The following is a 21,584-nucleotide window of genomic DNA, read 5'->3' as shown; positions in this document are numbered from 1 at the left end:
GTGTACAAGTTCCTGTTTGTGTGCGTGTGAATAATTTTTATCACAGCTTCTGGCAAAACAGTGTTTCTGTAAGAGGATTGTTTTGGGGATGGACTAGGGTTGGGCAAGGGAAATCCTGGGCTTATTCCAGGTTTCTGTTGCTGTTTCCATCAATGTAAGGAAGCAGTGTCGCTCTCACTGTCCAGTTTTACATCCCCTGATGTGACTCAGCAAGAGCAGTGTGCCATGGCAGGGCTTGGTTTCTGTCACACACGTATGGGTGTGAGTAAGCAGTGGTGTTGCATGGCTGTAATTCCACAGCACCTGGGGAGCTGCGTTTCCTTTGGATTTCCTGTTGAACCAGAGCCACTCCTTGCTTGGGAAGGGTGGCAGCCACATCTCCATACACAAAGACAGCCTGCAGTGTGGGGCTGGAGATCAGCACCCCATGAGGAGCTATTGCTTTGGGGGTGGAATAGCTCACCCAGCCATGCCTGTAGCTGGCCCTGGGACCCTCCAAAGAGGGCAGAAGGCGGGGTGTGCTACCACAGACCAGAAAATGTGGCGTCGCTCAATTAGAGCTTTTATCCCTGGCAGAGCAAAGTCGGTGGGAGCTGCTGATGGGGATGTGTGGGAGAGCACTGAGTGCTCCCCCAAGACTTCTGTTGGAGGCTGCAACAGGCTTTAATTTAGGCTAGTCCTGCTCCCAGGGCTATATTCCTCACTGTGAGTGGGAACAGCCAGTGAGATCTGAAATTAACCTCTGTTGGCTGTTCTGCCTTTGCACATATCCTGTGCTTCCTGGCCCAGGCTGATTTGTGTTTTCTTTTCCCTGAACAGGTCTATATCATCAATGTGACATGGTCTGACCTGACTTCCCAGATCATCTACAGGAGATACAGCAAGTTCTTTGACCTGCAGGTAAGTCTGTCCTGTCTAACATAAAATATTATTTCTATTCATGTTTCCAGCTGGGTTAATAGTGCCTTTAAATAAGGCTTTGTGCTTGTTTGGTCTGTTACATGTCATGATCTCTGAAACTTTTCAGACTCTGCCCTTGTAGGGTATAAGATAAGTGGGTGGTATGCTCACAGTGAGTAACTTGCAGTGTAAAGACGTTTAAAGCTGACATTTTCATGAATGATTCCTATTAAAGAGGGGATCTAATTTTAAATACTTCAGATGCACTTAAAACAGAGAGAGCACTACATTTTGGGCCCCCAGAAACTGCTTACCCAAGTAACTGAAAACAACAGAGCTTTTGCACACTCCCACAGCAGTTCAGTAACAGAGATTGCAGTGGAAACTTTCCAGTCTCCCTTCCTAACCATCTACCCAGCCAGCCAGTCCTGGCTCCTGCTGTTTTGTACAGCTCCTGTCCTCTCTTCTGTGCCTGTATGTTTAGATTCCATCAAAAGCTTTCTTGCTGGATAGCTGCTGATCAGAGTTTGAAACCAGGAATCAGCTGCTTCATTTCTGGTAGTGCTCCCAGGCACCTGCATGGGTAGTGGGGGCTTTGGGGCTGGTTTGGCAGTAATCCAGATCTGCTGATATTTTTGTATCATTGTAGCTTTGTAGGCAGCACAACTAATTGCCTGGGGTAAAAATAAAAGCTGTGGTTTGAGACACTCTGGAACTTTGGGGGAAAGGTTGATTTTTGGACTGGAGCTTGTGTTTGGAGCTGGGCTGAGGTTACAATACCAAGTGAGTTCTCACAGTCAGTATTGAGGATGTATATTACTGTGCTGTGTGCTGAAAAGTATAGCACTGAGCCTTTTCGTATGATAAATTAGGAAAAAAAGGGTTCTTGTTTGGGGTATCTTAAAGAGCTCTAGTTTCATCTTTGCTCCTCTTTGTTTCATTTCTTGGAAACCTGAAGTCTCGAGGCTGTTTTGTAAGCTGTATCAGCTATTAAGGCCTCCTGGCCTTTTGGCTGAAATGTGACCATTTCTACAGCCAGTCCTAATTTCTTTTTGCCCTGTGGCAGGAAGACAAGAGAGGGATGTTCTTAAGCTTCCTCTTATGCCCATCTCCATTTCTAATTGGGCTGAAGTGCCAGGCCTGCCAGTCCCACTGCTGTAAGAGAATGTCAGCATCTTCTCTGTGTCTGCTGTACCTGCTAAAGATGCGCAGCTCTGTGGTCACAAACATTTCTTGTCAGCTTGCAAACTGTGGCCAAAACTGTTTCTTTCTTTTTCCTCTTTTCACCCCAGTTCTGTTTTCATGTATATGTTGTTCTGGGTCTCCCGGCCTTTCCTGGTAGGTTTGAAAAGTTCCCATCAAGTGTGGAGTTATCAATGGGGTTAGTGTGTTGGACAGGAAATGATGTCTCAATCAGGGAGTGAGTCCTGAAAGGTCCCATTGATAAGTGCAAGGGGGCCTAGCCAGTGGAAAACTCCTGCTTGCATGACGCTTCTCCCCCCACGAGAAAATACGACAAGAAAGTAACAAAATTCCCTTCTTTAACCCTTTTCCCTCCCAGGGATCTCTGTCAGGGCCAACACTGCATGAGCAGTGTCAGCCCCCTACAACAGCCTCTTTAGCTTTTGCAGTGTGAGGTGCAGAGTTACAGAAATTGAGGTTACTTGAGATTTCCACAGTCCTGCCATGTCTCTGTACTCTGTCACTGTGTCCATCTGTGCCTCAGTTTCCCAGCTGTGAGATGGGGACAAGGCCCTGTTTGCTCAGCCTGCCATAGTGTGCTTTTGGACTCCTGAAGGTGATAGGTGTTTTTTTATTTATCCCCTCCTATTACTCTTTCTGGATTTTTGATTATGCCTGAGCATCTCTTAGATGAGGCAAAGGAAACTGCTTTGGATCTTGAATAGAAATTTGTGTTTCCAGCTCTAATGAAACCTGCAAAGAGAATTGGAAAAGTAAATGAATGCTAAGGGGACTTTGGGTAACCCTTGCATTTTGGGAAATCTATGGCTTGATGTGCAGAGATTCTTGCTCAAAGAGAAATTAGCTCCAGATCTTGGGATGACTTGTGCTTTCCAGATTTTTGCTGGAGGCTTGAACTTCTAACCCAGCACTGGTTGAACGTGGGGTTTGCAATCTGATACCATGCATGGTAAGGTGGTCTTAGCATAATCAATCTTCTTTGATAATATCCCTGCGTATCCCCATGAGGCACTTCTAGGAGAGAACCAAGCAAATTCTCAGGGAGTGATGCTCAGCCAACTCACGGGCACCACTCATGTCCAAACCAGCTGGAGTCCACAGGTCTCTGCCAACTCCACTCACCCTGCTGTGTCAACGACAGAGCTGCACTTCAGGGCTTCTGAAGCCTGCACGTGTCTCCTTTGCTCTTGACTGGAAGTGGAGGAACAAGGGCTGACTTGTAATGACTTAATCAGGGCTGCAGTGGCTGGCATTGACAGTGACACTGGATCCGACCCATGGGGAAACCCGGGGGGCTGCCCAGGAGCTAGGAGGGAGGAATACAGATAATTAATTTCACTACTCCATTTTCATATTTCTTTAAAAAAGAGCCCACCCTTCCCCAGATGGCTGTCTCTGTGGGAAGTGGCTCAGTGGTTTTTAGAGCTGCAGCATTAGTAGAAACTGCATTTTTTAAAATACTTCCTTGCAAATTCTATGAGGTACTGCAGGCGGTAAGAGGCTGCTCTGTCCCAGGGATTCAAATCCAAGGAGAGTTTGGCTGTGCTATTTCAGCAGTGCATATGCTTGAATTGGGAGTCAGGTTGTTTTTCAGTTTAGTAATAGGGCAGTAAGGCTGATCACACCATAGGGTTTGTTTGCCCCACAAAGGTGTAAGAAGCACAGCAAACAGAACCCAAACAGCACGGCAAGTGTCAGCCCTGTTCTGCTTCAGTGAAGGCTGGATATCTGTAAACACAGGTTTTAAATTAAATCAGGGTATTGCTGCATCATTTAATTGTGCAACCAATCACATCTGTTCCTGAGCACGGGTCAAATGATGGCAGCAGAATACATGTGAGTGCCAGTGTTTCACTAAATAGGATTGAAAAGATTGAATTAACTCTGCACAGATGAAAGCATTACTATAAATTGCCTGTCAAATCCAATTATCTGTTGTCTTTCACCCTGGGGAGACATTTGCACCTGAGCACCATGTGGGGTCAAAGCTACCTCCTAATGTAATATTTTGAGTGTAGTTTTCTTGCCCTCGTCTGCAGTGCAGAATGGAGGAGCATGAGGAGAGTGATGTGAACATCACCTGTCAGTAGTGCTGACCCTTGTGACAGGCACCACTGGGGCACATTCCCTGGATGCTGTTTGAGGTCTTCCATCATCATTGATGGATTTGCTGGTGGTGGTTGCAGGATCCTGTCCTGAGGGGATAGTTCAGTAATGCTGCTGCTGTCCCCAAAGGAGCTGAGAAAAGACACTCCTTTATTGGGACAGCAGGATAACTCCTGGCATTTCCACTGTGCAGTAAAAGACATCTACTGATGGAAAGTGCTTTTGGAGGCTGTTAGCAGAATGGGGATTTGCAGTTGATTGTGTGTATAAATAATTGCCCAAAGCATCAGGTGGGGAAGTGTGGAGATGCAGACAGCTCTCACCCTTGCAGTGGCCATGCTGGGCTGGAAAGCAACCACCAAGTTTGCAGCTGGCAAGCATGAAGGATGTGTCTTTCCCCTCTCCCCATATCACCCTTGCAGTAGCCCACCTTGGGCTGTTATGACCCCAGCTGGCTGCTGGCCCCACTGCTAAGAACCCCCCTCCCCTGCAAAGTGAGCAGGGAAAATGGGACCAAGGATCTGTGCCTGGTCTCTCAGCTTCAATCACCAATGGTCATCTGCTGCATTTTATCCAGGTGTTCTCCTCTGATTCCAAGCTTATGCTACTTGGTGCCTGCAGTCAGAGCATGAACAGGACCAGTGCCTCAGCAGAGGGACCAGACCTTGGGCTCTGTGAGGATGGCTGGGTCTCTGTGTGCAGAGCTGGGGGAGGATCCTTTCTCACAGCAGGTGTAATGCAGCTTTCTCCAGGGCAGAGCACAGCAGCTGGATTTAGCAGCATGCCCCCATCCCAGCCTGTGTGTTTGGCTGTGCAGCAGCAGCACCGCCGGAGCTGCGGCAGGAGTGTTGGGCAGGCAGATCTCAGCCTCTCCACACAATGACACACACAGGCGGTTTGGCTGAAGGAGATGTCTGAAATGTCACAATATTGAAAAGGCAAATAAACAAAGCTCTGTTCAAGCACTGGCTCTGTGTATCAACAGAATATTATCTGCCCAACGTGGTTTGCTGATCTAAGCAGGTTTTCTTCAAAGTGGCGCAGAAAGAGGAACTCACTAGCAGCCAGTTAGAAGATTAAAAAAGTAAAGACTTTCAAGAATTTTATTAGAAGAGGAAAGACCTGTAAGTTGTTTTCATCCAGATGATAAAACATCAAGAGCTCCATTTGTTATTTCTTGGGTCACCCTGATTGTTTATAGTGCTATAATGGAGTATTGGAGCACTCGAGATGACATTAAACAAAAATGGTAATATAAAAACTAGTAATTGCAGTTTGTATCTCTGCTTTTCTTACTCAGGCTGGAGTTCATGTAAAAGCTGCTGCTATTGATCGTTCTCCTGTTACAATATTCTGTAACAACATCCCTTTCTCCATTACTCCAAGCTGTATCAAATAGGGTAATGTCCACTCTCATTCCCAGTTTGATTGTAACTGTGCCACGTGCCTGGGAACCCTGGATTTCACTGGGTCACTGTGATTTGAAACAGGACCTGGTAGCTTTGGCATGCAGGCTTTCTGGGGCAGAGCAAAGAGGGAATTCTGTGATTCTGATGGAATTGTGTACGTTCACTCCAGTAGTTAGTCTGGGTTAATTGCCCAAGTGGAGACCTACAGCCCTATTTCTGGTGGTCCAGTGCAGTCTAACTCAGTAATGATTGTTTTTGTAGGGCCTCTGATATTTCATGTTGTTCGTGCTTTTAGCTCTGCAGGAGCAGTAAGTGGACAAGTTCAAGCATGCATGAAGTTTAGCAGTGGTGAAGAGTGTAGGTAAGAATGCAATGGGGCAAGTGTTCTCCTGTGTTTGCAAATGCTGACTCCTAACCCCAACCCACCAGGCCTCTTTAGCAGGGTGAGCAGTCTCCCACTGGTCTTCCCAGGCCCCCAGAGCAGCAGGGTCACTCTGCAGTGGGTGACCCTCTCTTCTGTAGGTGCCACCCTGTGCAGAGCTCCTGCTGGCACTGTGGGAAGGGCAGGGCAGGCAGGGAAGGAGGGCTGCTGCTGTGGCTCCATGCGAGATGCAGCTTGTCCCTCTCGCAGCGTGGGAGGTTTGTGCTGAAAGGATTCCCAGCCTCTGACAAGCTCAGGGAGTGTTTGTGTTGGGCTGAGTTGTGCATCTGAGGGTGCCCAAGGAAACGGGTAGGCAAGCTGGGGGAGAAGGTGGGGTTGAATGGGACAGGGTGGAACAGCATGGCAGATGTTGCTGCATCCAGCTGTGGTGCAAGTGCACAGTGAAACTGGGGTTTGTCCTGCTGGGCTCTACATGTGCCTCTCTCTGTTCTGGGCTGTCCTGGCCTTGGCCAGCATGGTCTGGGTTGCAAGAATTACATTTCCCCTGTTCCCATTCCCTTGGTGTTCAGCGTCCTGGCCCTCCTGTAGATGTGGAGAGCTTCTGTGAAATCCTTCTCCAGACCAGGGGCCTCCTGGCTCCATATCTGACCCATTAGGTTCAGACCCATTGGTTAGCTTCAGGGACATCCCTGATAATCTTGGAAATGTGGGGATGGAGTTACTGCAACAGCTGTAGGGTTTCATTTATAAACAGCTTCCTTAAGAGCATTATTGAAACTGAAACAAGACTGGGAAAATTCAGAGGAAATCTGAACATGAGTCTGTCAACACATCTGTTCCCAAAGGTCAGTGCTGGCTCCTTGGGGAGAAATGGCACATCCTTTCTTCTGAGTAAACAGAGGGCAGTTGTTTGCTGTTGTTATCCCAGACAGTGCATGGAGAAACTTGCAGTGCAAGGTTTGCAGGGGATGCAGAAAACCAGACTTCCAGGAGGAGCCCTGCACCGTCTGTGAGGACTGACTGTGCCTCCTGTGTTTTAGCAGCTCTGCTGGAGCTCCCGGTGCAGCCACGCTTGCAAGACTTGGCTTCAGTAGGAGACACCCCTCAATGCCTGCTCTCAGAAAAATAGCCCAGCAGCAAGCTTGTAACAGGCCTTCCCAGGGGAACTGAGATGCCTCTGGGAAAAAATTAGTAGCTGACATGGTTATTGAGCTGAGAATGGTTGTCTCCACTGGTTTTAAAGCTATCTAAATACCATTTGTTCTTCTAACGCTCAGTGCTTTAGGATACCAGCTGGCTTGGGGCAGTATCTTTGTGTTCAATGAATAAATAGAATTGTTTATAATTCTAATTTCCATCATTTTTTAAATGTTTGCTTGGCAAAACAATCTGTTCAGCTTCCAGTATTTGTTTTTAAAGAGACTTTACACGTCAGATGAAGATGAGGGCCATGATGAGGAAATGCAAAGTGCCTGCTAACCTACAATAGAGGTGCATTGAATGACCATGGCAAAGAACCCACAGCTGAGAAGGTGACCCAGCCTATGGGAACCCTCCCTCTTGTACTTCTTCATTTGGGTTCTGTTGGAGCATAAAGCTGATGCTTGAATATTGCCCCTAATCTGCAGCATGGGAATCTCCTGCAGGGTGGCTGCAGGGAAATATTTGCTGCTCAGCATCAATCCACATCTCTGGCCAGGACATGGGTGACCTTAGAAAGTGAGATGGTGGCTTAGCCAGCTCCTCAGGGTGTGACAGCAGCAAGGCAAGAACAGAGGTGATAGCTATGCACTGTCTCTGTGGGCTGGGCTCTATATATAGCTAGGCAAATGAGTTTTGTTTGTTTGGGTTTTTTTAAGAAATATTGGGAGCATCACAAAGAAGTTGTTGACTTCTTAGCTGTGTCATTTTTACTTTGGTCTGCCTCTAACAGGTACTGAAAACAGTGAAATTGGTCAAAACTGTTATTTTCTGGAGTTATTCCCTTGCTTTCTGGAGTTTTGGTTTGTGTAAGGTGCTCTTACCATCCCCCACTAATCTCTGGCTTGGAGACAGTGAGGTTGTTGGAGGACCTGTGCTGTGGTAAGAGCTCTCCTGGATACAGCCACAGAGAAGAAAAGCAGCAAGTTCTTCCTAATGAACTGAATTGACTTCTATCAGTTGTGGAGAACTCTGACTTATTTTCATGGCTGTTGGTTGCTTTACATGTTAAAAATGCAATGTATCGGGAGTGTGAGTCCCTGCAAGGTTGTGGTGCTAATGGAAATCTAAAAACATGCCTGAAATTGCCAAAAATTCTGAACCATGGTGGAAGGCTTTGAAATGGGGCCCAGATGTGCTGGTTTTGTGTCTGGACCATGTCTCACAGAAGGGATTATGAAGAATCATGATAAAAACTGGGCTAAAAGCCTTTCTTCATCAGAGTGCATAAAGGCTCAGTGTATACCTCCTGTGTTTTCCCTCCTCTATCTCCATTATTTTGCTGTTGGAAGCTCTCCTCATAGACCTCCACAGCAGGACTTGTCGCTCAGCCTTGGGAGCAGCCCTGTTTGTTACCCTTGTTCCAGGTTTTGTTTGCTGGAACAATAAAACACAGGAGAGTGGTTTGGCTGTGGGACCAGCCCCAGCCAAAGCTACAGCTCTGGGGCTGCTGGCCTCACACAGGCAGAAAATTCTCCAAGTGCCACTTTATTAGCATATTTCCTCTTACCAGAGATCAAGAACAACCTTTTATTTTTTTGGTTTTTTTTTCCCTGGAACATCTGTGTGAAAATTAAATTCCTTGGCAGGATTTTTCCATGGCCTTTATTTCCCTGAAGCACCCAAGCCCCGAAAGCTCAGGCATGACAATTCCACCCCCTGCACTATGTTGTCACTCTCCCCTAATGGTAGTCAGCTTTCAATTATTTATACTGCCAGAAAGTTGCATGGAGTTCACACCCCCAGCCCTGAAACACAATTCTGCTTTTGTGCAGGGAATACAATCCTTCACTTTCATTAAGTGTGTGGAGACCAAGATGAGAAGTGCCTGTTGTGTTCGCATCCCTTGGCTCGCGATGAGAGGAGCTGGTTGTTTTCGCAAACGTCCTAAATAGCCCTGGAAGGGTTACGGGGAGTTTATTTACATTATTGCATTTAAGTGCAAATAGAAAATTGCCCAGCCATAATGGAAAGTTTATGCAGGGCTCTGTCAGGGTTCTTTTCCATGTCACCTCACTCCTCTCGGCTTTCTGCTCTGACAGGCTCAGCTGTGGGAAGGCCCAGTCTAGAAGGAGCAGTAGCTCTTGGTCCTGTTACACCATGGTTTGCTTACAGGACACAGAAAAGCATTAGCTGGCATCTCTTCCACTCTGGGCTGTGTAGAGTCCTGCCTGCCATAGGGAAGGCTCCTAAGCAGGCTCACCCCAGCCTGATTTATGAGCACTGGGTGCTATTTGCTTCTTCTCCATAGCATCTGAATGACTGATCTTTCCACCATCAACGTATAGACTATGAAGTCGGGAGTTTGTTTGCCCTGTTCCCTTCCTGCTTGCCTAGAATCACAGCATGGTTCTCCTTTTCTGCAACCACAGCAGTTTCATGTCTCGTGCAAATGCAAGTATTCCCACTGCAGAACTGCCTTTTGCAATTTCCACTTCCCTCCCTTCAGGGGAAGCATTGAAGTGGGGCGGTCAGGGCAGTAAAACCCACAGAGCTGAGAACACACACGTGAAGTCACGCAAAAAGCAGGACTAGTGATGCTCTGGGGAAGCACAGCTTTGAGCACACTTCTTTCTGGGTGCCCTATTTGAACAGCATTCAGGCAAGCTGAGGCTTTTTTATCCATCTTTTACTTTTTCATTTAAAAGGAGAGTTCTGGTCTGTCGGATCTGTGCAGGAAAGGAAGGACTTGAATTCTTACAGCACATCAGATCCTTTGGCACTGACCTGGCTGGCAGCCTGCTGAGTCCACACCTGCTGTTGAGCATCGACTCCTACAAGCGGCCATAACTAAAGATTTTTTAAACTATCCCATCTGGGACCTTCTGAGGGTACAAAGACAGCAGAGCAAGGAGTTGCAGTCCAGCAAGGAGGTTTGCACTTCAGTAAGTTGCTGACAAGTTCTTGATGGCAGGAGCTGTGAACCACCTCGCAAAGGACTAAGCAGAGACTCAGAAAAGCATCACAGTGTGTTTAAGATATTTTCTGTAATTCTGTAGTACAAGCAGAGCTCTCTACTAAAGCCATTCTTGAGGCATCAATGTCAATGCAGGGATGCCTCTGATTCACCAGGTCAGTCAAGGGCAGATCCTAATCGATTTAGTGGTGCTTTTGCAAACAGAGGTAACATCAGAGCCATGTGTCTGGGTCTTGATGCATTTGTTTTTTAAAGGGTGTGTTAAGAAAACCAGTGAGACTTGCTAAGCAGCTCCCTTCAGCCAGGTGTTTTGAGAGAGGTGAAGGACAAACCACGAAAACACTGTGAAAGAGAGGGGAAAATGCCAAATGAGAAGAAATTAAAAAGCAAACCAGGCAAGGCCGAAGTAAAATGATGATAGGGAAAAAAATTATTTCAAAGGGCTAGGTTGAGTTTTAATGATCAAAGTTTTATCTAAGAATATTTTATCTTACCTTATCCACCTGGACAAAAAAATATTTCACAGGCTTTTCCTTTTATCTGGCTAAACTCTGCCTTTTGACAGCTCAGTGAGTGGGAGTGTTATGTCCTCTCTGTCATCTGGGAATTTTTGACATCCAAGTCCAGGCTTTTCCTGGTCACTGCAGTGATGTGCTGCTGCTTGAACAAAACTGGCATGTGTCTTCCTGGTGATGAAAGTCCATCGTGGGATGGCACACGCTGAACACCTGTGTCCTTGTAACAGTTCCAGGTTGTCTGGTAGTTTTCTGGTGTGTTGGTAACTGGTGGTGCAGCTTTACAAAAACCTCTGTTGCCTTGTGCACTGCTCACTGTGTTACTGTGCTGAGGGTCAGAGGGTGCTGGTTGCTTGCATGTAAGGGTAGGATTCAGCGTTTGGTGCTTCAGGAGGTGGTAGAGATTAATTTGGAATTGGATTCTGGGAATAAGGTAGATGGAGCAAGTGATGTGCTTCATGAAGGTGGTCCCTGGCTATCCTTATGTGAAAAGTTTGCAAAAGGTGCTTCTAAGGTAGACAGGAGGCCTATGAAGTTTCAGGTTGGTTCTGGGTGTGGGAGAGCCCTGGATTATCCAGCTGAGCAGGGTGTGCTGTGAGCTGCAGGAGCACTAGGGCTGTCAGTTCCTGCCTGTTGTTGTTAGGAAACCTCATGCTGAATCCTGTTCCACTCTTAGGTCAAAATATGTTTCATTGCCTTAATGTGGAAATGTTTTTTGTGTAATTAGGAGCTTGGAGTCTGTGGTGTGGAAGAAGGAACTTCTGGTGTGGCAGGAAGGTTATCTGGAAATATCCACCCATAGAATGGGGGCTATAATCAGCCCTCCTGGAGAAAGTTTTTTCATTAATATTTGTGAAATGCTTTGTAGTCTATGGTTTGGAGTGTTTTTAACAGAGCCAAATGTTGGCTGTATTACAGTAGCTAAGCCAGACCGTAATGACCACGTTCCCTCTCCTTCCATTGAGCCCCCAGCCATTTCTGAAAGAGTTTGGTGAAGAAGTGAAACATCAGCAGAGGGACCAAACAGAAGTTAAGTGCTCAGCAGAAATATAAATAGTGCTTTTCGTTCTTGGGATTATGTCCTGGATCTATGGAGTCTTGTGGTCAGAAATGGAATTTGTAGAAGGGATGAGGAATTTATTTCTAAGCTTATACCATGTTATCCCAGTTGGTAACTGGTTTAGGGTCCCCCTGAGTTAGGATGCACTGGTGGCCTTTGGGTGGTTACAGTTACCCTGTCTTGTCTCCATGGGAAGTCACCTGGGTGAGACTGGCATGCTGGGAAGGGAGGAAGATGTGGCTGTTGGTGGAGTGCATGGTGAGCAGGGCAAAGCCTGCACTGGGGAAAAACAGGGAGGCCCTAGAGCAGGATGCAGGAAGAGCTGGTTTGATGGGCTGCTCAGCTCTGGGTGCCCCTAAATGCCCCTTGCTCCATGCCTGTCCATTTCTTAACAGCACTGTGTCTGCCCTGTCAATAACAGAACAGCATTTGCCTTCCATTTTGCTTGATTTCTGGTCTCAGGAGGTGAAGCTTGGTGATGGCATTGATGGCAGCAAGGATCATTCTTTTTCATGTGAAAGGACTGGGGGGGATTCAGTCCGTGCTGTGTCCCCAGAGTACCTTGTGGATGAGATTGCAGCACAGAGGCAGCAGGTAAATGGATGTGCCAGGAGTCATGGGGTAAGGACACATCCCAAAGAGTGAGTTACTCTTACAAAATTGTTCTCTGGGCTTGCAGGCATTTGCTCTGTGGGGCAACTAGGAGCATCTCATTAGCATGACCTGGTGTGTCATGTGTTCAGACACAACCCATAGCTCTCCTGGCCAGCTCTGACACTCTGGCTTGTGATACATCCATTCCCTAGCCTCACCCAGGGCTAGGCTGGGATGGCTTCCTGCCTCAGGGACTGTGTTGCTAATCGTTGCTTGAAGATTTGAGGTGCCCAGACATGCCTTGGTATGGGGGAGGCTGCTCATAACCATTGTTATGATGGTTCTCAGCTGGGTGACAAAGGAGATGTCTCCAGCCCAGAGGCAGAGCACACACTGTTGTGTGCTAGCAGGGATGCTGGGAAGGTGGCTTGGCTAAACAGAGGTGCCAGCACCTCACTCAGAGCCCTGCTGTTTCTAGAGATCTGTCGTCCTTCGAAAGCACCCTCTGATCGTGGAGCTCACAGCCAAAGACTGACCCAGCCCTTGCCTCTAATCTCATCTTCCCTCCAAGAGTCCAGTCCCTGGAAAGATGCAGCTCTCCAAGAAGACATTCCAGGGGGGTTTAATCACTACACTCCCTTCCAGCCCTGCTGCGCTTGTGGTCTAAGCACCTGCTGTTTCATTTAATTAGCAGCAAATGGGAGGCGTGGGTTGGGGGAAGAGAGAGCAGCACCCTGGTGAAATATTTGCTGCCATGTAATGTATTTTATTTTGGGTCCGGAATGGAGGCCATGAGGAACATTTTCCAGAGGGCTCCATAAACCACCTCTGTTCACAGGGTGATTATTTGAGGAGGGAGGGGATTTAAATCGGTGCTGCTAATTTCTGCAAACAACCACATTATTTTTAATTCATACTCCAGACTCCCTCCACCCATGGTTTGATATTGGGAGCTGTGAATTTTCCACATCATTACAAAGTCCCTCTATAAAAGAGAGCACTTTAAATATATTTCAACAAATTGATTTCAAATACACCAGGCTCTCAGATAAGTCAATATTCAGAATGGAAAACTAACTCTTTCCTTCCCTCATAGTGGCCTGCTCATTTATTTGTATTTCAGTAGCACATAGGAGCTCTGAGCAGAGCTGCATCTGTCTGGTGTTAGGGGCAAGAAAAGGCACAAGAAGCTGCAAGATAAGTTGAAAGATCTAATACATTTGTTCATCATGATTAGTTGAGTTTGGGAGCTCTCTGTTGAAATCAGGGTGTTGTGTTGCCAGCAGTATTTTACCAATGTAAGGAAGGGAGATGGGGACAGCTGGGAAGGCAGACATCTCCCATGGATTTGAGAGGGTAATTTAACCTGTGGCTGTCAGGTATCCAGATGCCAGGGTGTCTGTGGTCATGTCAAGAACTCTGACTGATCCTTTTGTGCTCATGTGGAGTTTTAAACTCAGCCCTGGGTATTGGGTTCTGCTCCAAGGACAGTAAAAGTTCACAGAAAATTCTCATCTTCTGAGATTGTCATAATCTTGAAATAGAGAAACTCTTGCTGTATGTCCATGCTATGGGCCTTCATTATTAGAACGGAATATTCCAGTTGGAAGGGACATTAAATTACCATGTAGTCCAGCTGCCTGGGCACTTCTGGGCTGACCAAAAATTAAAGCAAATTAAGGGCATTGACTAAATGCCTCTGAACTCCTGGGAGACTTGGGGCATCAACCACTCCTCTAGGTAGCCAGTTCCAGTGTTTGACCACCTTCTCAGCAAAGAATAAGCCAGTTTGTAGGTATTGCTTAACTTACATAATCATTGTATGCTCACTGCTATCAGTGGGGAACCATAATGGCTCCTGGAGACTTCCCAGCTGGGGAAGCAGGTGTAAGAGAGGTTTTCCTGGGAAGGGAATTCAGTTGTGCCTGAAAATTCAGTGGCATCATGAAAAAAACCTCACCTTTACATGAGTGCCAAACCATGGAAAAGTGGCCTCTGCATCCTAGAAATCATTGATTTTGCAGAAATTGGTTCTTTCTCTTGCTTTTTGGGGTAGTTATATATTGATTTTTTTATCTGTTTGTAGGCACACAGGGCACCTGCACATGTCCCAGAACTGTCAGACTCCTGCAAGTCAGCATTATACTCAGAATCAACCCCATAATTCTCCAGCAGTATCTCTTCCTCATCTCACTTTTCCCTTCTTTCTCCGTGTTCCTATCTGATGATAGAAATAGGTTCTTTCTGCATGGATCAAATATGGAAGCAATACCTCGAGGGACTCATTCAGAGTCAGGATATGAAGTCTGGAGTTCTTTTTCTACCTCTGACATTTGAGAGATGCTTTTAAGTAGATGAGATTCTATTACAGTGTCAGCCCATCTGTTAGCAGAATTGGTGTTTGAATCCTATTCCTTTGCTCAGTTTTAGCAGAAAGGCAAGTGAAGCTGTCTGGCACTTTACCTTGTTGCATGTCTCAGTATTGTTATGAAGGGAAATCTGTTTTTGCTTTCAAGTCTCTATTGTACTTGCAGTGCTTAATTTGCTGTTCACATTCAGGCAAGGGGATCACCTGCCCAAGCTGCTCTTGCACTTTCTCTGGTAATGGAGAGCAGCCCCTTTGCCTCCCCTTTCCCCTGCTGGCGCTTGCTTTCGAAACATGAGCATCTTCCTCTGGCTTCAAATCCTTCTCCAGGCTGATACTGATCTGCAGGGTTCAAAGCAGGGGTGGGATTTCAAAGCCTCCTTGACCATTTTGAATCTGCAGTGTGACGCTCAGGCCGTGCTGAAAGCCTGAGTTTTGAGGCACATTTAATCACATCTCTGCACCTGTTAGGGTGGAAAAAATGTTGTCTGAGTTTTGTTTCTCTTGTTCCTCTGCCACTCTCAGGTTTTCCTTCGTTCTTGGCCAGTGCAATGTTCTCTGGCATCTGACCTCATGCAGAGACATGCACCAGTCCCAGATGAAGGGCTAGAAACAATTGTCTGCACCTGGCTCAGCAAAATAATTATTTGTGTGTGTCTGGTAGTGTAATTTATTTGGTCAGTTACTTGAGACAAAGGAAGCCCTAATTAAGCAAGATAACTTTGCATCTGGGTTGCTGGCACAGAGTGTTCTCTGTGCTGGCCATGGGAGTGTAGTTGATGCCCTCCCAGCCTTTTCTGCCCATGTTTGATGACAAAGGGAGGTTGGCAGTAGCTGTGCTTTGATGAAGCTGGTGTCTTGCTTTCTGATGGAAAATGGGTCATTCTGTGCTCTGATATTTTTCTTGCTTTCAGCAGGGTGCATATGTGGAACTCAATTTTTGAAGTTGCTTGTGCCTGGTAGAAAGCAGTTGGTGTGTCATTCCTCTTCCCACCTCCTCCTCACTTCACTTCTTTCTTGGTAGCTTTTTCTTTTATTTGTTTAATTGAATTTCTAGTGCTGTGTTCTGCAGATGGCAGTTCTCTAGACCTGATTCCTTACAGCCATAATGCTGAGCTGCTAAAGATGGATAACCCTATGGAAGACACAAGGATCATGTGGGCTTTCAGAACTAGCAGCCAGGTCTCATAGGGCAATGCCATCAGACAGCTTGACTGCTGCTCATAGGGGAATTACAGGCCTGGTTATGGGTTGAATAGCTTTGATGCAAGTTAGTGTCTTCCTGGATACTTTCTGTGACAAAATATCTCAAGTTTCAGAGGAGTCTGTGAAATGTTAATTTTCTACCTGAGGCAGGGGCTAGGGCAGAAGAGAGCTGTGTGGTACCTGCAGCTTGTTGGCTATGCTTGGACTTTTCAACACGTTTTTGAGGATGTTTTCACAGTCTGGACATCTTTCTGATGTTCCTTTATTGTGGCTTTGTGTGATGGATAGGAGGAGAGAACAGACAAGTGCAAATCCACAGGGAGGATGAGAAATAGTCCTGGATGCCTGCACAGTGCCCAGCAGGGCACAAATGACTGTCGTGCTGGTTTGCCCTGCCTGTCTGCCCCATCCAGCTTCTAAAGCTGGTCACAAGATGTGGAAAGGCATAGAAATCTGCATCATCACTGCTGGATGTCCTGGATGGTCATCAGCCTGCCCATCAAAGTAGTTTGTAGGTCACCTTCTTCCTCTCAGAAATATTTGGAAAGGAGCTGCTGGATGTGATGAGTTGTTGTGGCTACAACTTCCTGTGGCTTGCTTTTCCCAGCACCCTTTCCTTGACTCACCCAAGCACATCTCACATCACTGTACACGCAGAGTGTACCCTTCAGCTGGCCACCATGGTTTGCATGTGTGGCCAGGCAGGCTGGAGAACACTTGTGTTTTTGTTTTATGACTGAGTACATGCCTAGTTAAGGACAAATTGTTCCTGGTGCTGCACTGCTCCTCGTGTTACTGGAAGAGCATCTGCCAGAGGAGAGCAGGCATAAAAGCTCACTGACAAGCTGGACATGCACCCAACTGCCTCTGAACCCATGGGTGCTGGTGCTCAGCCCACATGGCCCTGTGGCCACCCTTGGCTTAAAGCTCTGCTGCTGCCCCGACAGGGATGGGCACAACAGTTCTGGCTTTCAAGGCAGCACTGTGCTGCCTGTGGTGGCTAACAATGTGCTGGGTGCCTCTTGCTCCTGGTACTGCTGACCGTGCTCTCACCATCAGGTCTTGCAAATGCCACCAGGCAGGGATACAGGCAGGAAACCTCCTGTGGAAGGACAGAGCTGGAAGGAGTCTCTCTCCTCCTGGATGCAAGCATCTGCCTCCATGTGCTCTTTCTCCCTCACAACTTGTAGCTGTTGTCTCATCAGCAAGTTTGGAAAAGTCACAGCCCTGACAGTATTTCTTGACAATGTGCCTGTGCCACTTAAAAGCTACTGAGATAAAAAAAGACCAAAATAGCCCCTAGCACTGTCAAAGGCCTCCATCAATGCTTTTCAAACTCTGCCAAGCATTACATGTGATTAGTTGGTATGATACACAGAACAGCATCTGGTCCACGAGGAATGAGTCCAGGGATGGATGATTTTTATCTGAGTGGAAATCCCAGGGCAGGGCTGGAGCGTGCAGAGCGTAACACAGAGCCCTGTAAACACTTGGAGTGCCCACCCAGCTCTGAGCAGCTGCCATGGCCACCAGCCAGGCCTATCTCCTTCCCCAGGGTTTGCTTTTGGTCTCAATTAAATTGATGAAACTCCTCAGGCAGACTTGTAGTTAGAAAAATAAGATTGCAGTCCTAGCCTCCCTTTTTAGGGTGCTGAGTCCTTTGGGACAGCTCTGGTCCTAAGTCACCTGAGATTCTCCTTCTGGGCATGGACTTGATGAACTCAGATGTTACCCAAATTCCCCTTTTGCTTTTAAAAAAAGTTGTCCGTGCTGATGTTGGGGCAGGGGTCAGAAGGAACTGGTGTGGGTCTGACTGTGCAGCTCAGGTGCCTGTACTGTGTAGTTGTGCTAGTGATGGGAGGGCTTATTAAAACAGATTTTTGATACCAGGAACTTAGTACCCCTCTCCAGAAATAAATCTACAGAGAGAAGCCAATCTCTGAGATGCCATTATAGTAGGCACCAGTAAAGACAGATTATTGCAAACCTAGGTTTGGTCTCACATTGTATTCTAGTGTGTAAATCCTTTCCTCCTGCATTGCAAGCCCAACTGGACAGCCAGTGCTTTTGAAGTCTGCCCTTCCCGTGCACTGGCCACCTCTGCTGTCCCTACATGCCATGTGAGCATCCTGGGGAGATGCCAGCACAGTACCCAAGGCTGGGCAGTGCCTGAGCTGAAGGGCCCTTGCTGGGGTGGGGTGTAAAGCTGGCAGCTGCCTCTGAGCTCTTGGAGACCTGTCCTGCTGGCTGCTTGTTACCTCCCTGGAGACTGCAGCAAGGTCTCTGTTACATCAGCTCCCTCTGCCTGCTCAGGTGGTGGGATTTGTTGTCTGAACTCTTTCTAAATCCCCCCAAAGACGAGATGCACATGTGTTTGGAACCAGATACTCAGGCAAAACATCTTGGGGTTTGGAGGTGGGGAGAGAGGAAGAAAAGAAGACAAAGGAATCTCTTCCCAGCATGGAGTTAAAACCTGTGGTTGTGTTGTGCTTGGCACAGATTCCCCATTGTGCTGCGCTGGGCGGTCGCTCTCCTCTGGCAGATGCTCTCCCCAGAGCTATGAGAAGTGTCCTACAGAGATGAGTAGATACCATTTCAGATGGAGTTTGTGAAGTAAAATGTGCCATTGTGTTCGGAGCTATTGTTTCTGTTTTCAATATTGAAGTTACTCATGGTTTCCAGGGGACAATATGTCAAGCAAAGCTAACAGGCTGTAGAGAAGATGTAGATTATGAAAACAGAGGGATTAAGTTTCATACATTTGGAGCTAAAGTCTCATCTCTCTTAGCAGTGGGAGAAGGGAAACACTCTTGCAGACTCATAAAAGTCTACCAATTTAAATGAGGGTGTGTTTTTAACAGGGTTTAGTTAAAACTATGGTCAGCGCTGTGTGAGTAACTTAGAAGACTCTCTAAGGATGGATTCTGTGGGTACAAGTTCAATGACCATCCAATGCATAAATTTGGTTTCAGAGAGTTTCTGTGCCAGGCTTTGCACCAGTTCAAACAAAATCAGTTTGCAAAGATGGGGTCTGGCTGTCTGGGTAGTCACCACATAAAACACCCATGAAAATCCACTGTCCTCTCTTTTTCAGAGAGGAGTAAGGAAGGATAGAAGAGGGCATTGCATGACCAATGTGATTCTCCAGTTGACATGACTTTTGGGGACTGCCTGAACCCAGGAGTCATGCTGAAAAACAAGGGGACCCATTAATGAGGGGCCAGCCCCCGTTCCCACAAGGTGCCATCCTAAATCTCTGATGTTGCAGAGCAGAGCGGGAGTTTGGTTCCCTGGATGATCTGACAGCACTGAACAAAACAATGGTAAAACCAAAACAGCCTGTGAATCATGCTGACAATATTTGGTGTGTGTCCTAACAGTAAGGATGCAATTGGTACCAGCACTCTGCTCATGGCCCTTGTGCTGCTTTTGGGATACCTCCTCAAGCACCCTGCTTGCAGCTGCAATGCAGTGTTTGATGATGCTGCCCGAGGTTTTTTAAAAGACCCAAAGGTTTTTTCAAACCCCTGCAACCTCCTACCAGTCTGTCCAGCTTTTGTGCTGGGCTAAGCTGAGTTGAGCTGCTCCTACTTGCACAAATTAAGGGCAGGCACTCTCAGTTTTTGCATTTTGAGGCCTTTCGAGTGGTTTGGTACAGTTAGTGAACTGATAAACCCTAAAGTCTTAGTGGGGCTACCATGTATTTCAGTCATTGGCTTGAAAGGGTTGAAGTTTAAAGAAGGATGGAGAATAAATACTGTTTAAATGCCCAAGTGATGTAGGAAGCAGTGATTAATGGAAATGACCTTGGTGCTTTGCTCCCTTTCAATGAGGCTCTCAGACTTGCCATTGTGTTTAAAACTGGAGCCTCTGCTGTGGCAGTGCTGTCAGATGCAGTTCTGCTGTCTGAAGGCCAGAGCTGAGTGTCCAAGGGCACTATTGCTGCAGTGTCTCTCACTGGGGCACGCTGCTCCCTTGCTGCTTATGTGCAATCTGAAAGAATGCTTAAAGCCTGTGGGTTTTGTAAGGATAAAAAATTGCAGGATGTAAGGAAAAGTGCTCTGCTTTTGAAGTTAGCTCTTCCAGACAGGATTTTTACTTTGACCTGCAGTGATCCTTTTAGAAGATGCCTAAGGTGTGCAGCCTGAGCACCTGGGCTGACTCTGGAAGTGCCAGCTCCAGAAAAAAATCCAACAAATTTCTTGCATCCCATCACAAAATTATGAGCCTTCCCTAGAAGCTGATTGACCTGATGGGGCAGGGCATCAGCATGGCTCTCACAGCTCTGTGGTGCCACATAACTGCAGCATTCATCTCTCTAAAACAGGCATTGTGGTATGGCCTTACTTCCCAGGGATGCTGTTGGGACAAGTCCTCTGTGGATACCAGAGAAACAGGGGATGTGTAATCACCATGGATAGATGGAAAAGTATGAAGTAGCCTTTGTCCAAGCATCTTCCAGTGTGGTTAAGTTGGATGAGGCCAGTTTAATTTAGCACAGGGGAAAGAAAATGCTTCTGGCAGGAGACTTCAATAGCTGCTCTGTGAAAGGACAGTGTGGGCTTTCTGAGAAGCTCTTCAGAGATGCACCAAGTGCCTCTGCCATCCCCAGCCAGCACCTCAGAATGTTTTGCCAGGCCGTGTTAGCCACAAACGCCGGGCTCGTTCTGCAGAGCCTTTAGAGAAAGCTGCATTTCTTTATGAAAAGTACCAAATGTCTCAGCTGGGAAACAGCATTCCCTCTTTGGATGGGTCGTGTTGGGGAAAGACCCCCAGTCTCTGCTCCCTGCCTTCTCCTCCCCTGGCTGTTTTATTTGGATACTGTGAGGTTTGTAAGATTTCCAAGATTTCTTGTGGAAATTTTCAGACCTGAGAAAGGCATTTTCCCTTTGAGGATTACACCATGCTGTAAATGTCTGTTCTCTTTATTTTATATGCATTTTCCTGCTTTTGTTTGACTTTCTCATGGATTGCACTACATTTAATTCAGAACATATCCTATAATGCTGTAATTGTCAGGCACGTCAGCTGGTTATCCGGATGACTTTTTGCTGTATCTTTTTTTTTTCTTTAAAAATAAAAGGAAAGCAGTTGCTGCTGCTTCTCAGGGACTGAATTATTGCACTTCTCTTGCATGCTGTAGCATCATGTAACACCACAAGGGAGCCAGTGTCACTTGCTGCCTGATAAAGTTATTCCTGCTGCATTGTGGAACCCGTTACTGCTTTAGGAAGAGATGGAGTTCCACCTCCTTCTGCTGTGTAAGATGTCAGTTCTGCGTGTGAGTGGCTAACAGATGAGCTCCCCCGGGCTCAGTCTGTTCCATGTCCTCACCCAAAGATCTTTTGCAAACTTTTCCTAGTTGTTCTTATGCTCAGGAACAGCTCTGCTCTGGCCAATTTTGAAGGTGTGGGAGTTAAGCAGGACTCCTGCTGCCTTGTGTCTGTGGCAGTGAACTGGTTTGTTGTTCCTGTGAGACAGTGAAGGAGAGGAGAAATAAAAAGAAGCTCAGAGAAATCCAGGGAAAGTTGTCTGACAGCTGTTTGCTGTGGAGGGATCTGCCCCAGCAGCAGAGGTTTCATTCCCTGCCATGTATCTCCTTCTGTCATTGATCTCAGCTGGTGTGGTCCTGAGCTGGAGTAAATGAGGTTCTCCCACTCACATCATGGGTGCTCCACTGACTCACCTTAGCAGAACTCCTATTCTAAAACCAAACAATTGAAGAAA

General features: G+C 46.8%; 1 protein-coding gene across 2 annotated transcripts in view; it reads left to right on the top strand.

Annotated features, from left to right (window-relative positions):
* The window catches only part of SH3PXD2A (SH3 and PX domains 2A), a 245,071-nt gene that overhangs the window by 41,434 nt on the left and 182,053 nt on the right, over positions 1 to 21,584 (top strand). For both annotated transcript variants that reach the window (XM_050976023.1, XM_050976022.1), the window contains exon 2: positions 820 to 900. In XM_050976023.1, the coding sequence (XP_050831980.1) occupies positions 820 to 900 (81 nt within the window). The remainder of the gene's footprint in view (positions 1 to 819; positions 901 to 21,584) is intronic.

Source organism: Serinus canaria, chromosome 6, assembly GCF_022539315.1.
Source record: "Serinus canaria isolate serCan28SL12 chromosome 6, serCan2020, whole genome shotgun sequence".
NCBI classification, from domain to species: Eukaryota; Metazoa; Chordata; class Aves; order Passeriformes; family Fringillidae; genus Serinus; species Serinus canaria.
This window is presented reverse-complemented; position numbering and strand designations above follow the sequence as displayed.